At 37.8% G+C, this 14,979-nt stretch overlaps 2 protein-coding genes and 1 non-coding gene across 5 annotated transcripts; 1 reads left to right on the top strand and 2 right to left on the bottom strand.

Moving 5' to 3' along the window:
• Nucleotides 1-180: 180 nt before the first annotated feature.
• TRNAK-UUU lies at nt 181-253 on the bottom strand. The gene has a single exon. It is a non-coding gene; the product is annotated as a tRNA-Lys (tRNA).
• Nucleotides 254-1,600: 1,347 nt separating this feature from the next.
• Nucleotides 1,601-4,490, bottom strand: LOC103950195 (thioredoxin reductase NTRB). Its single transcript, XM_048587957.1, is given in 4 exon segments — nt 1,601-1,864; nt 3,379-3,564; nt 3,567-3,933; nt 3,935-4,490. Coding segments are annotated over 4 exon segments (1,131 nt in total). The 5' UTR covers nt 4,442-4,490; the 3' UTR covers nt 1,601-1,793.
• A 7,258-nt stretch (nt 4,491-11,748) lies between these two features.
• LOC103950194 (serine/threonine-protein phosphatase 7) lies at nt 11,749-14,964 on the top strand. Of its 3 annotated transcripts, none has more exons than XM_048587953.1 (4): nt 11,759-12,945; nt 13,868-14,014; nt 14,270-14,345; nt 14,499-14,606. In XM_048587953.1, the coding sequence occupies exons 1-3, from the start codon at nt 11,899-11,901 to the stop codon at nt 14,312-14,314; spliced, it is 1,239 nt and encodes a 412-aa protein (XP_048443910.1). In that variant the 5' UTR covers nt 11,759-11,898; the 3' UTR covers nt 14,315-14,345; nt 14,499-14,606. The 3 variants fall into 3 exon arrangements, 2 of the variants coding, with proteins under 2 accessions (XP_048443910.1, XP_009359640.2); XM_009361365.3 differs by lacking the exon at nt 14,270-14,345 and adding an exon at nt 14,684-14,964 and having other exon boundaries at nt 11,761-12,945; XR_007259728.1 differs by lacking the exon at nt 14,270-14,345 and having other exon boundaries at nt 11,749-12,945; nt 13,879-14,014; nt 14,499-14,512.
• Nucleotides 14,965-14,979: the final 15 nt, after the last annotated feature.

The following is a 14,979-nucleotide window of genomic DNA, read 5'->3' as shown; positions in this document are numbered from 1 at the left end:
TCACATCGCATTAGATTTCAACCATTGAAAAATACTAATTTAAGGACCATTGTGTCAAATCTTGTGTCACGAATCCGTCCCTAAGTTATATTATGTACAAATATGTTTTGATAAAAAAAACATAATAATATTCGATGGAATTTGCCCTCACAAATGCTTAAAATGGATTAAAAAAAAAACCGCCGTCTGTGGGAATCGAACCCACGACCACGTGGTTAAAAGCCACGCGCTCTACCAGCTGAGCTAAGACGGCTTGGTTGTCATGAGCTCTTGTTATGAGATATTTATAAGAGATAAACAGTTAAACTCATCGGAGATTATTATAGTCCCAATTTAAGATAAATTTTTTATTATGCTCAGAACATGTGTAGTATACTAAGTGTCCTTATATAAGTGAACCACCTATGTTCCAAACACAAAAAATCTCTCCCAATCTAGAGATAGGCCGCCTCATATGCACGATGCAACTGAAAATGCACAACCACTATGGTTTGTTGGTTTTGGGATTTTCATGCTACAAAATATTAGATATCTCTCAAGTTTCCCTGTAAGCATGTTTATTTATTTGATATTGGGAAGTCTCGAATTGGAATAATACCTAATTGTATGTTTAGGATATCATCGACAGCCATGTTTATCTCCATATAAATATGCTTGATCTTGCACCCCTAGTAGTACCTATTAGGATCCCGAAAGACCCATCCAACACCAAATTTTCCCATTTTCATCTAGTTGAGGGTCTGTTGTTTCCGTTTTTGTTTCTTTTCTAATTGTTTGACTCGTGTCCCACCTATTAACTTAGAAATTAACACACTTTAAAAATCAAAATAATAAAAAAAACTAACAATAAAAGATCACATTAGCCGCATCCAACCCCACTCCCCGGTCCAACTTTCCTTCAACCACCATCACCGCCACCACCTCCTCATCCGTCTCCTCCTCTCCTTGATCACCCGTCAAACTTTAGTTTGCTAATTGTGGCTTGTGGGCTTCAATTTTGATACTTTTTCAATCTGAATTTTTCTCCTTTTTAATGCATAAGATACATGAATAACCCATATTCCAACTTTATCGTTCTGGGGGGAGGGGTACAGGGAATATTGTATCCATTCTCGGAATAAAATGCCTATAGGAGAGGATTGGTGTGGTGGATTGTAACTACGATAGGAGTTCCTGGGATGGCGGACGGAGGAGGACGAGAGTGTTGGCGGTGGCAGTGGCTATTGATGTTGCATAATCTATTCAATTCAACCAAATTTTAACCACTAGTACTATGATCTAGTGATATTCCTCTCGACTTGTGAATGAAAGGTCTTAAGTTCGATCCTCGCCAAAGACGAGTTTAAACAACATTATTGCTAGCACATTATGAGGTTAAGCCCACCCATTCTCCCTTGCGTATATAATATCGTTTGTTCAAAAAATAAAAAATAAAAATCAACCAAATTTTGGATGCCAAATAACGAAAAATTACTAAATCTTCAAGCCATTTTTCTATTCATCCTAAGCATACAAGGCACACGATCTCTTCGTTCCCAGATGCCATGCCATGAACATGTTCATATGCGAATTATGAACGAATCCTACAACACTAACACTGTAAAACAAATAAAATACTTGAATAATTACTGCAAATCTTCGGTTCCAACATTCCGTGATTTTCTAGATCATTTTCTTGCAACCAAATGATAAACATTTATTGGTTCCAAATCGAGTTTTTTTCTTTATCCTGCTGTTGATTAAATTTTGCTTCTAACCGAGCATCGCTTGGATTCCTCGCCAATCGAAGGTAGTCAATCACTCTTACCCTCCTGGGATCCAATCTCTTGCAAGTAATGTTCTGCTTCCAAGGCTGCCATGCATCCTGCACCATTACAGGAATGAAAGAAATCAAGTCTCAGAGATTGCAAAAACTAAACGTCTTATAATGCACTTAAAAACACAGTTTGAATATATGAAGAAGATTACATTTAATGTTCTCTGCGTGCTCATTTACACGCATGAAGAAATATAAAGTTGCCCAAAATTATCTAGATGAGCTTGATAACGGTGCCAGGCAAAGTCATCAACTAAATAGTTTTATGCGAAAGGCCAGCCAAATCTCAGAAAACACAACAGGCAGGCAACCATCCATCCAACTCAACTTCATGCATCCTTATGAATTTATCTGGTTGTGTATGCAAGCTTGCTGAATTGGAGAAAAAGTTGTGCGAATGCATCATTGTATGTCCAAGCTCAATTCACCGAGCCTCAAAACAACCTTGAGTAACTTAGAAAGTCTTTGGAAATTAAAATGTGGCAACCTTTACCTAGTGCACTTAGGTGAAGCTCAACAAGGGGCAGGATGAAATCAAGTCCCCCGCATTGATAAACCTAACTTAGAAGGGTGGGTTCAGCTGAAGCTCGAAGTCAATCTATTTGTATATTTCCGACAGCTTCTTAGCTATTCAGCGTCAGGAAGCTGGCTATGAATAGCACAGCTCAAGATCCCCTACCCCTACAGTAGGGAGTTTAAGTCATGAAAAAAACTTAAGTAGGACACCCCAACCACATCATATGTACAGCATCTCTCATGAAAGCATGAAATCCCCCCATGGTTTGGTCCTCTCAACCAAACACTAGTTCTACTCAGTATAAGAGTTACCCTAGTAAGATAGCCCTACTGAAGTTTGTTGTCATTGTGGTAACATCAAGCATGAGAAAAGAAAAATGAATAAACAAATAAGAGTTCAATGCAACACATATAAGATAACTGATCATACTACCAAATAAAATCAAAAATTTTCAGTAGTCATTTCAACCAGATAACGAAACAGATTTATGCACAAAAGTCAGCTGGCAAATGAGGAACAATGTTTAATCCAAATCTGTCCACACAAAGTTACCAATACATGTGTACAAGCAGAAATCACCGAAATGCCTCCAGTCCATCATGGAAAGGGAAGAACAAATTGCATCCTGACAATTATCTAATAAATTGATAGAATAAGCAAATCACAAAATGCAAGGGAAAGGAAATGTGTAATTGCCAAAATGCCTTGCAAGAAGATTACTATCTATTCGAAATTTCAAACGATCAAGTGAAATGAATGTTTGAAGGTGAATGACAGTTTGGCAACACATAACATAGCCTGTAAAACATGTCAATTCGAAGTTCAACCTCTCGGTAAGTGAGCATTTCCTTAGCATGTAGTGATTGTGTCTTTGTTAGCAATTCGATCTTAACATGCAACACAATTAGTAGGGCTTCTTAATTGAAATACAAGCAACACAAAAGCTGATAAATCATAAACTAAACATTTCACAGAGCAATTTCAAATTGCATTTCAAAGTAGACATCTTTGTTTAGTTAGAACTTAGAAAAGGAAGAAGCGTTACCACTTCCGGCGGCAGTGATAGCCTGCCTGTATTTCTTGTCCTGAACATCTCCGGCGGCGAAAACCCCTTTTACGCTGGTCTGCGTAGTCCCCGGCTTCGTGGCAACATACCCATCAGCATGGAGCTCCAATTGCCCATCCAAAAACTTGGTCGCCGGTTCGTGCCCAATTGCGAAAAACAGCCCGAAACCTTCAGATCCGATACCTCCGCAGTCACCACATTTTTCACCTTCAGCCCCGCCAGAGGCCCTTTCCCTTCGCTGTACGCCTCCACCACCTCCGAGTTCCACACCACCCGGATTTTCGGGTTGCTCAGCGCCCGATTCTGCATAATTTTCGAAGCCCTAAACGTGTCCCTCCGGTGAATTATGTGCACTTCTGATCCGTACTTGGTCAGAAAATTCGCCTCCTCCATCGCCGAGTCACCACCTCCAATCACCGCCAGCGGCTTGTTACGAAATATCGGGGCAGCGCCGTCGCACACCGCGCAAGCCGAAATCCCGCGGTTCCAGTACTCCTCGGAGCCAGGAAATGGAAGGCGCTTGGCGACGGCGCCAGGTGGCGACGACGACGGAATCGGCCAGGACGGTCCTTTCATCGGCGAAGATCTTGAACGGAGTGGTCGAGAAGTCGACCTTGTTGACCGTTTCAGTGAACACCTCGGTGCCGAAACGGATGGACTGCTTTCGGCACCGGTCCATGAGATCGTACCCAAGGATTCCGTCGGGAAAACCCGGAAAGTTCTCGACGTCGGTGGTGGTGGTGAGCTGGCCGCCGGGGGCGATGTCGTTGGCCATCATGCCCTCAAACAGAATCGGCTTAAGCTCTGCCCGGGCTGCGTAGATGGCGGCGGTGTGCGCCGCCGGGCCGCTCCCGATTATGCAGACCTTGGTCCTTAGGGTATTGAGGTCGTCCATGGCAGAGGCTAGCTTCGGTGCTGTTGACGTGGAAGCGGAAGACGACGAAGGCGACGAGGAGAGACACGCGGCTGCGGCTACTCCAACTGCGCTGCAAGCTCTTCTCAGCAGGCTCAGCACCTCCTGCGGGTTTGAGCAAAATCTCATCTCTAAAAAACGACACGTCGTATTGCGCCCCAGTCAATAGAACGGGTCAAACAAAATAAACGAGACAAAAGAGAAACGTGTTTTATTTCCACAGCACGAGCCTTCTGCCGCAAAAAACAATTTGTAACGAGAAAAATCCGTTGCTATTAATAATTGGATATTGATTTTATTTGTGGTTTATTTATAGAAGAGTGCTTTGGAGGGGAATATGGAGACACGGTTACTTGGTAAGCAAGAATTGAGCGTCTTGTGAACAGGGCAAGTAACCTTTGTTCTTTGCTTTGCTACTTCACCAAAACACAAAAGCCCATACTCCAACTTATTGTTCTTCAAACAATTTCATACGGTTTAAGTGAGCATGAAAGTGCGAGTTTAATTCTAAGAAGTTGCAATGATACACACACGGTGGGCAAGAAAAATTGAGTCACTTAAGAGTGAGTTCAATTGTAGAAGTGGAATGCATGAGTCTCGTGAGTTTGAAATATACAGAATTATCGCTCTCAGACTTTTAAAATCACACCATTGCATCGGTAGTGTTTTCCTAAACCACAGGGCTCCATTCTTCATTTAATTTCACTTGTCATTAGAGAACTATAGGCTTATGTTTTTGGTCCACTGGGCTCCATTCTTCATTTTTTTTTGGGTCGAAAACTCGGGCTTTATTAGTGACAATCTTGTAATTAAAGCCCAAATGATTCTATTTTGGGCCTCTGGGGACTGGAGTCCAATTCACAGATAACCCAGGCCTCTTTACCATTGTAAAACCAAAAAAAAGTGGTCAATTAGTGGGTTATTCAACATCAATTAGTGCTGTTAATATTGGACTTTTGCTTTAATCCTCGATTTAAACAATTAGATGGTGGGCAGGGGACACCCTTTTCCAAATATGAATGCCACAACTTTTCTTTTTCTCGTCTTAATTTCAACAAAGAAATTTCCTTTGGTTTTCTTTTTGCCCTGTTGTTTTTATTTTCTTCCGTCAGCAAAATACAGATAATATAAAAACATGTTAGGTGTAAATTGAATCTGCATTCAACCTACTATGAACCTTCCCAAAAGGTTGCCACCCACCACAGAATCTCACTACCAAATTAATCCTCAATAGAGGTGGTATTTCTTCGACACGAACACAATTAGAATCGACCAGAACACGATACAAAATCGAGATAGAAAACAAATAATAAAAATCTTCTAATTTTGACATTAATTTATCAAGCTTTTTACACAAAATTCATGTCACCTCCAAAAAAAACCAAAACTCCTGACCAAGATCAGATGTACAGAGAGACCGAGGAAAAACAAAAGCAAGTTTCCGGCGCAAGCAAATAATATAAATATAAATATATATATATATGTTGTAGCACAAAGCATAACATAAAAAAAAAAAAACTAGGGGTTTTGATCAACAGAAACAGAAGACCTTTTGATGAACTCCAAACAGTCAGCAATGGCTTCTGCATAGAAAGAATTGGACCGTCCATATGATCTCAGTCTGCAGCAATCAGCTGATCCCGGCCGTCCCTTCTTTTGTTTCATCTCTTTAATGACCAAACTCCTTCTGCTGCTGCTGCTGCTGTTCCTCTTGATACCACTAGGGCCATAATTAGTACCGGGACTACTAGTCCCAGGAATATTTCTTCCCATACTTTTCTTTAAACACTGCAGAACTTGCCCATATGAACACCTTAAGAATCTGAACAAACACACGAACCGGGCACGTAGGAGCCTGGAGACGGAAAATCTTCTATGGTTTAGCCGGAATCCTCTGTTTGGTCTGCTATTTCCGACTATGTTGTAGCTCATGTGTCCCATGTTTGTCATTTGGTTTTGGGTTGGGGAGGGGGTTTGTGAAGTTTTTCCAGAAGCAATGTGAATATGTTTTGTGGTGTGGGGGTATATATATAAATAAGGTTGAAGGACGACTTTTTGGATGGTGAGGGTGATGATTAAGGAGGAGGGGTTTGGTTTGGAGGGAAGGGCCTTGGAAATGTCTATGGAGTGCTTGGATTTTTGGACGGCACTGTCAAGTGGGTGGACTGTGGAATCACATCATTATTAAATACATAAAATAACACGGTTTGGCTTCATACGCGACAAGGAGATGACAAACGAACTGTAACTATTTAGGATATTTTCGGCATCTGATTTGGTATGTCGGATTGAATTAGAATAAATAACTCGTTATATTCAAAATATAGTGAAGTTTAAGGTGAATAGCTTTTTCTTTTTAGATGAATGGCTCGTGGATTATATACATTTGTTTAAGAGAAAGCTTAGTTTTGAATAATTCATATGAATGGAGGCCATAAGGGGGACAAAAGAAAGAGGAAATCCAAGTGTCCCTTTTCAAATTAGGTGAGTAAAGTAGCCAAATTATTAGACAAAGTTGATTCGATTCAGTGATCCGTGGGGACAAAGCCCTCGCAAACTGGTAATCTAATATAATCCTACGTTTTAGGGCTGTCTAAATTCTAACATTGTTTGACTTGTGAATTGGCTTTTTTGGTAGAGTGGTTAACTTTTTTTATTAGGGTTTTGATAAATAATTAAGAGTAATAACATCTTTCAAGGATACATTAGGGTTTTGATAGACTTATGAATTGGCTTTTTGGTAGAGTGGTTAACTTTTTTATTAGGGTTTTGATAAATAAGAGTAATATATCTTTTAAGGATACATTAGGGTCATGATAGATGTATGGATTGGTTTTTTTTGGTAGGGTGATTAACTTTTTTACTAGGGTTTTAATAAATAAATAAGAGTAATAATATCTTCCAAGGATACATTAGGGTTTTGAAAGACTTACGAACTTGCTTTTTTGGTAAAGTGATTAACTTTTTAATTAGGGTTTTGATAAATAAGAGTAATAATATCTTTCAAGGATACATTAGGGTTTCGATAGACTTATGAATTGGCTTTTTTGGTAGAGTGGTTCACTTTTTAATAGGGTTTTGATAAATAATAGTAACAGTATCTTTCAATTTTCAAACACATTAAAAAAAAAAATAGTCACTAGCTAGGCTGCTTTAGTGAAATAAATATTAATCGTTAATCTCAGTTCTAGCATATTAAAATTGTTATTTATTTTATTAAATATTGTATAAATATTGAGGGAACTTTATTAAATCCATCCAAACAAATCTATCATAGACAAAACCAAGGAAAATTACAAACCGATAAATTAGTAGATGAGTGAAAGGTGAAAAGATGTGACAAAATAAATGACATTTTCCTTGTTGGTTATCAACTTTCTCAAAGTTTTTTACGGGTGCTAATATGTCATGCAGCTAGCGCTTAAAGCGATTAAATATAGTTCAGGCCGTTGTCGTTATGGTAGGAAGAAGAGTGCCGGGGATGGCCAGCTCCGGCCACCGATGCAGAACTCACTCTATCATAAATGATTCGTGAGGAGATATTTTGCTTAATTTGTCAAACGTATGCATTATGGAGTCGTTAAAGTGTCTCACCAATCTTGTGTGTTCGATGCAAGGTTCTAAAGACGCTACTTAGGGCTTAAGTGGCTAGGCAGAGGCCCAAGTGGATTAGGCGAATTTAAGTAATTTTATTATATATCATATAAATAAGTGCATGTTTATATTTGAAAAAATATATATACTTGTATTGGAATAATAAAATGAAAAATAAAATGACATATAGGTTATAAAGTATCAGAACATATTGAAAACATAGGGAACACCCGCCTTCATCCAAGTATTCAATATGTCTCTTATATTTTATTAAAAAAATAAATTATCGATTTTCTGTCTAAAGGAGAATCTCGACCTATACGGGTGCGTAGATGGACACTTAAGCAGGTTTATGCATCATTTCTTAATTTTCAAATGTCTAAGTATTAAGTAAGTAGTGGCTAGCCGCTTAGAATCTAGGTGGGGTCTAGGCACAGTGTTTGACAAATTTTTTTAGAACAATGATTATGTGTATCCATCTTATGATGACACCCAAGAACAATGATTATGTGTATCCATCTTATGATGACACCCAAGAACTTTACCTGCAATTATCAAGTAACTAGGAGTCTACCACGCTAATATTTGGAAGCCACCCACGTACATGTGTATTTTTCTTTTGTCAAAGTGTATGCATTATGAACGATGAAGAGATTTTTCAATATATTCGAAATATGAATAGATAAATCTTGCATTGAAAAGTTTTCATATCTCACACATTATCTGAGATATTCATTGTATCGATCACGATAAATCGGTGAGACTCAAATTTTTTCTGCACGGTTTGTCACTATCTCTCGCCGAATCGTAATGGGAACTAGTAGGTATGTGAATTTGCGTGATGTGCATGGGAAGTCAAGGCACGAGTTTTAATACAGAAGAAAGTCATTAGAAATTAGGAATTTAATCAAATCACGGTGAAATTGGAATGCAGATTGACATTTGCCACCATAAATTAATCCATTTGTTTATAACAAACGATATATAAACGTAACAATTCCAATGGTTAGAATTTGGTACAATTTTTTAGACACAGAGAGGGTTGTCGTGGCCCTCCCACAACGTTGGAACTTCTAACTTGTAAAAGGGTGGATGTTTGATCAACGTTCGCATCGAAAAATATATTTGTTGGTAACCCATCTTTCAGAAGATTAGAAGAAGCAAAACCCTAAAATATTATCCAGAGTGACGTGGCCGATGATGACGGATTCCAAGTGGCAATCCTTAAACCACCATGACGGTAAGAACGTTCTTCCTACCATTTGGACGACTATTCCATGAGAAGGAAAAATGAAAACTAATAAAACAAGTACATGTGTTTTATTTGGTCACAATTTTTTAATTACGCGACAATTCTAACATTGAGAAGACTTGTTATGCATGATTATTCTTGAGTAATTTAATTTGGATATTTTCGGATTATAATTAGGTTAGTGGGAAGACAAATAGAAAATTTACTCGATTAAAGATGTCTCAAATCTTATTGAAAACTACATGTCTAAATATCATTTAAGTAATGATAGCTCAAGCTTATGTATGTTAATGAAGATTAACACCCTTTTTTTTATTATATAGAATTGCTTTAAGGCTTATTTTTAGCTATGACTCTGAAATTCGATTTTAATTTCCTTTTGCTCTCTATAACTCAAAAATTACCATTTTACTCCCTGAAATTCAAGGTACGCTCCACTTTGCCCCCTGAAACTCAATTTTGATCCCATTTTACCCCATGAAACTCGAAATTCGTCTTTATAAAACTCAAAACCCGCTCTACATTGCCTTAGATCTGTTAATTCTTATGTAGGTTTGATTTAGGTGCGCTAGGCTAATCAATTTAATTTTTGTTTTCACCTCTTCAATTTTATATAAACTTAATATTCTCTAATTATTGAATGTTAACGTATAATGGAGATTTATAATCAAATTTATTGCAGATATGACATAGTCTTAGTGGATATCGGATCTCACATATGTTTTAAGAGTCAACCTATAAGTTTCAGGGTGAAGAGAGAGTCCACAAGTCAAAGTGGAGCGAATTTGAAGTTTCAAGGAGTAAAGTGGTGACTTTTGAGTAACAAAAAACAAAATGAGATCAAAATGGAGTTTCAGGGAGTGTAGTTAAAAATAATTAAAGATTCAAGTATCTATCAACGGTTAGTTTCATTCAACCAAATTTTTTTTTTTAAACCTACGAATTATTTAAACTTAAAAAAAGGAAAAAAGCGCACGGCGCTGGCATCGAAGAGGAATGTGATATTTAAAAGTATGGTCTAGGTGATACTCTTTTTTACTAGTAAGAGGTTTTATGTTCGATTTTCTTCAATGACGAATTTGAACTAAATTATTATGGTTGACCTCTGTGTAATTTAGCTCAAAGCTCCCACTTTTAGTGTGGATATAACGTTGTAGTGAAAAAAATGTAGAGAAAAAACAAAAATTGGCCTATAAGGGTCCCTTGCTCATTAGTCCAAGTTTGGGCCTTATAAGTTATACAGGGTTACATATTTTTCCCTGGGTTTCAAGAATCGTTTGAGTCCAATGAATCTGACCAGGCTTAGGGCCTGTCTTGGGCCTATGTTTCAAAAGTTGATGTCCAATTAAATTTTAAGAAAACTAATAAAAAATACTTGAAAACTTTGAATTTTGACGATAAGGACAAAATAAAAAGTAAAGTGAATAGTACCAAGATTGAGTTTTTAGTGTAAAAATATGGTTTTTCGTTAAAGTGAACAGTACCGTGAAATTTTCGTTAAAACTCCCTTAAATTTTTGGAATCCTTCCATCATCGCTAAGTTGACTTGTTGTCTTTATTTGTTTAACGTAGTACTCAGATGCTCCCAATTTACTTACGTACATAGAAGTACACTAGGCTAAGTGGTTAACAAATGTCTTACGGTTGACCAAGAACAAAGTCTTGTCACAATAAGTAACTTGTTTTTTAGGAAAGAAAATCTTAACCTTATAGAAGTACCAATGGACGGAGAAATGAAAGTTGACATACGTAACATTTATATAACGTTCATGTAACCTCACCTTATGTATAAGAACTAACTTTTAACTTAATAATTTGGACGAATAGGAATATTATAATTAATTTGATGTACTAAAGTCTAAAGGACCAATTATGTAGCATTTATAACTTTAAGTCATGTACAAACATTTTCAAAATACATAGAAAATGAATGATACTTTTGCTTCTTGATTTTCAAGCACGGGCTTTGGACTAAGTTGTTTTGCAGTTATTTTTTGTATGATCTTATGTTATTTTGAACAAAACATCTTATCCTAAAAAAAAAAAAGACACACAAAATATTATTGTACTTTAAATCATGAGTGAGATTTGCACGTCAACTCAAACATAATCCCATTCTAAACTAGTAATACAATATTATATAAAAATATAAATATACATAATATTATAGTATTGCCGACGTGATCATAGAGACGCAAATGATGCATAATTGGATGTGCAATACGAAATACCAACTCAGCAAAGTTTGGACGTTTCACTTTTGCTTCAACTAGGGCGAGCACTGACGCGGCAATTAATTCTTTTACGACAAATTAGCTGTGAATAATTCAACGGATATTTTCGGATTCTTTTGGTTAGGATCCTGAAAATGTATTAATTATGTTTGTTTATTATGCATCGTGCGATCAACTTTTATTAAATATTATTTATTTTTAATTTTAAATAAAAAAATTTAAAAAATTTATAATCACACGATATACGATGAACGGATACAATTCACGAATCTCTAAAATAAGAGTATCCGGATTCGTGAAAAATTGAAGGAGAAGTGACTGTTGCACTTCCCAAACAATGATTTAAATTAAAAAAATTGACATATTAATCAAAATTAATTATGTGTATAAACTGAAGCAACAATTAGAAGTACACTATGTATTCTGAAAAATTCCCAGACGAATTCATGTATATAAATTCATAAACATGCACATGTAATTCGTATTTTTTTAGGGTTTGGTCAAAGATGTCAAGCAATTCAGATGCAGAGATTGCAGCAGCGGCTCCTGCTCCATCTGCATCTCAAGAAGTTGCAGAAGTATTAGCAGCAGCACCGCCGCCGGTCTCCGATTCGGCGTTTTCCGCTGTCGCCAACTCCGAATCCGAAAACAACCCATCACCGCTGGGGCCTAATCCGGAAACCCCAGTTGGTTGGCCGGCCGACGGAAAGCTCAGTCTCGAATGGGTCCGAAACCTCATGTCCGTTTTTGATTGGGCATCCAGAAATCTGGACCCGACCCAGTTGCCCGACGTGTTTCCCGTAGAGGTTTTCGATAGCTTGGTCCTCTGCGCATCCAAGATCCTCCACAAAGAGGCCAATTGCGTCGCTGTCGATCAGTTAGGCCCCGAATCTACCGTGGTGGTCGTCGGAGACCTTCACGGTCAGCTGCACGACCTCCTTTTTCTCTTAAATGATGCTGGGTTTCCATCAGAAAACCGATTTTTTGTCTTCAATGGCGATTACGTTGACAGAGGGGCTTGGGGTCTAGAAAGCTTCTTAATTTTATTAGCTTGGAAGGTGTTTTTGCCCAAAAGTGTTTATCTTTTAAGAGGAAATCACGAATCGAAATACTGCACTTCGGTTTACGGATTCGAGAAGGAAGTACTGACAAAGTATGGAGATAAAGGGAAGCATGTGTACCGAAAATGTCTTGGGTGCTTTGAAGGCCTTCCCTTAACCTCCATGGTTGGTAAATATGTATATACTGCTCATGGCGGGCTGTTTCGCAGCACACCGGCGACCCCCAAGAGATCGAAAGGGAAGAAGAATAGGAGGATAGCTTTCAATCCTGATCCCAGTAGTACATTGTCTCTTGGATCCTTTGAAGAATTAAATAAGGCTCGAAGATCGGTTCTTGATCCTCCGTGGGAAGGTTCGAACTTGATTCCTGGTGATGTGCTGTGGTCGGATCCCTCCATGAAGCCTGGTCTTTCTCCGAATAAAGAGAGAGGCATTGGTCTGCTTTGGGGTCCTGACTGCACTGAGGATTTTCTCAAGAAGTTTCAACTCAAGGTAATAGCAAGATTTGGAATCTACATTTCTAGTCTTAGGCTTTACTTACACAGTACTTATGGAAAAATATTCGTTTTAGGATATAATGTTGATACTTTGATTTTTAAGAGTATGTTTTTTCTTGTTTGCTTTATGGTGAATTGCTTCTTCTTCGTTGCTAAGTGATGCATTCAATTGATAACGTAATACGACTGCAAAGCATTGCATGCTTCAATTGTAATCTAGAGACAAATCGAGACAAATCACGTTTCTTTTTTTGGAACAAAACTTTTAATTTAATTTTGGTACTGCTGCGTTCCAAGTGCGGTGATGGCTGGATAGTAATTAGCCAATAACTATTTTTCCTTTTGAGAATTTGAATTTAGGGTAACATTTTGTTTTCAAATATGGTGGCAAAGGGTCGACAACGCGTTAACTTAGCATTTACTAGCCATGTTAAGCTGGTTAGTCGAAATAATATCAGCCGGATGATCAATTTGCAACCCTAATATAGGGTTGATGACAAATAGGTTATTACCACCGAGTATTTTTGTATGTCCTAGTTACGTGATGACATTTAAGGCTTGTGTATGAGTATGGAGGTGCTTATGGGTTTGTTGTTGGCTTTGATAATTTTTAACCACCTTGGCCTTGGCTCAATAGGTAGATGGTTGGTAGGGTTCGACTATGTCTTTCGTTAGAATTTTACTAGTTAAGAAAGAAAATACCTAGTTTTTAATTCTCTTTAAAAATGACTAGCAGCTGTAATGTTTCTAAACTGCTCAGAGGCTGTTGCACTTTATGTTTCTCTCCCACAATAAGCATGTGATGATTTCTTTCTACTCTCTTTTTACGTTTACTTGTGTTGTATTTGCATGACTTGCAATCATAGTCGAGATGCAATACTAAGATTTGGGTTATTCTATATTTGTTAAAACGACAGTTGATTATCAGATCGCATGAAGGTCCAGATGCGCGGGAAAAGCGACCAGGTCTTGGTGGGATGGATAACGGTTACACCATAGATCACATTGTGGAGTCCGGGAAGCTGATTACTTTGTTTAGTGCTCCAGACTACCCACAATTCCAGGTTTGTGTAGCATCCTTTGAGATTGGTATTCATTAACTCGGTTTTTAGTGAATTCTTGGCATAACTGTTCATTGATTGGCTGTTGGCAGTATACGGTTTTCCTTTGCCAAATTGCGCTGCAAAGTTTACTTGATGCATGTATGATTGTTTTGATGGGGTTTTACATGTTTCCTTCTTATATCCATCCCCTTTTAAAGTAGATTGGGTGCTGTTAAACATGTCATTCAAAATGGTGCTTTTGTGTATGTCACGCAGCACGTGAAACTGGTGCTTTTGCATGTTGAAATGTATGGCTATTGATTATTCGTTTAACTGTTCCATCTCCATTGAGGTATGCTGTTATCCTTTCTTAACTCTTGATTGAGTCTTCGAGTTTATTATATTGTGCTTTCGTTGTCACTGGACATTAGAACCTGACTCGTACCAACACGCTAATGTTTTCATATCAATTAATATCACTTTTTTTTTTTCCTCTGTCACTCAGGGGACAGAAGAGAGGTACAGAAATAAAGGGGCTTATATTGTTCTAGAACCCCCGAACTTCGATAATCCTGTATTTCATAGCTTTGAAGCAATCACTCCAAGACCAAAGGTAGTTTTTAGTTTCGTGTTGGAGTCGAATGTTCATGTTTAAAATATTTTCGTTCTTACTTGGAGCTTCCATTGCAGGCAAACCCCTTTTACAATTTCGAAGAAGTGATTGATTCCGATGAAGAGTTGGACTTGGCATCAATGGCGACTAGCCCGTGAAGGTCCTCGGTCCTCGGTCACCTGTTTCCGTCTTTCGTATGATGTCATCGCCAGTTTTACAACCCGTTCATGATTTTGCTGTGTTACTCAAATTTACGGAATGCATTTTCTTTTGCCCTGCGAAATGCCCATTCAAAATGTACAATTATCTTCAAATGGGGCAGTCTTATGGTAATCATTATTATTTGTTGGCTGTGACATTCATTGATCTGTTA

Source organism: the organism of the source record quoted next, unplaced genomic scaffold (genome assembly GCF_019419815.1).
Source record: "Pyrus x bretschneideri cultivar Hongxiangsu unplaced genomic scaffold, Pyrus_bretschneideri_v1 Contig1, whole genome shotgun sequence".
NCBI classification, from domain to species: Eukaryota; Viridiplantae; Streptophyta; class Magnoliopsida; order Rosales; family Rosaceae; genus Pyrus; species Pyrus x bretschneideri.
This window is presented reverse-complemented; position numbering and strand designations above follow the sequence as displayed.

Coding starts and splice junctions, on each gene's coding strand:
- LOC103950194 (XM_009361365.3), top strand. CDS start 11,899: ATGTCAAGCAATTCAGATGCAGAGATTGCAGCAGCGGCTCCTGCTCCA. Junction 14,015..14,498: donor CAGACTACCCACAATTCCAG/GTTTGTGTAGCA, acceptor TCTGTCACTCAG/GGGACAGAAGAGAGGTACAG. Junction 14,607..14,683: donor CAATCACTCCAAGACCAAAG/GTAGTTTTTAGT, acceptor CTTCCATTGCAG/GCAAACCCCTTTTACAATTT.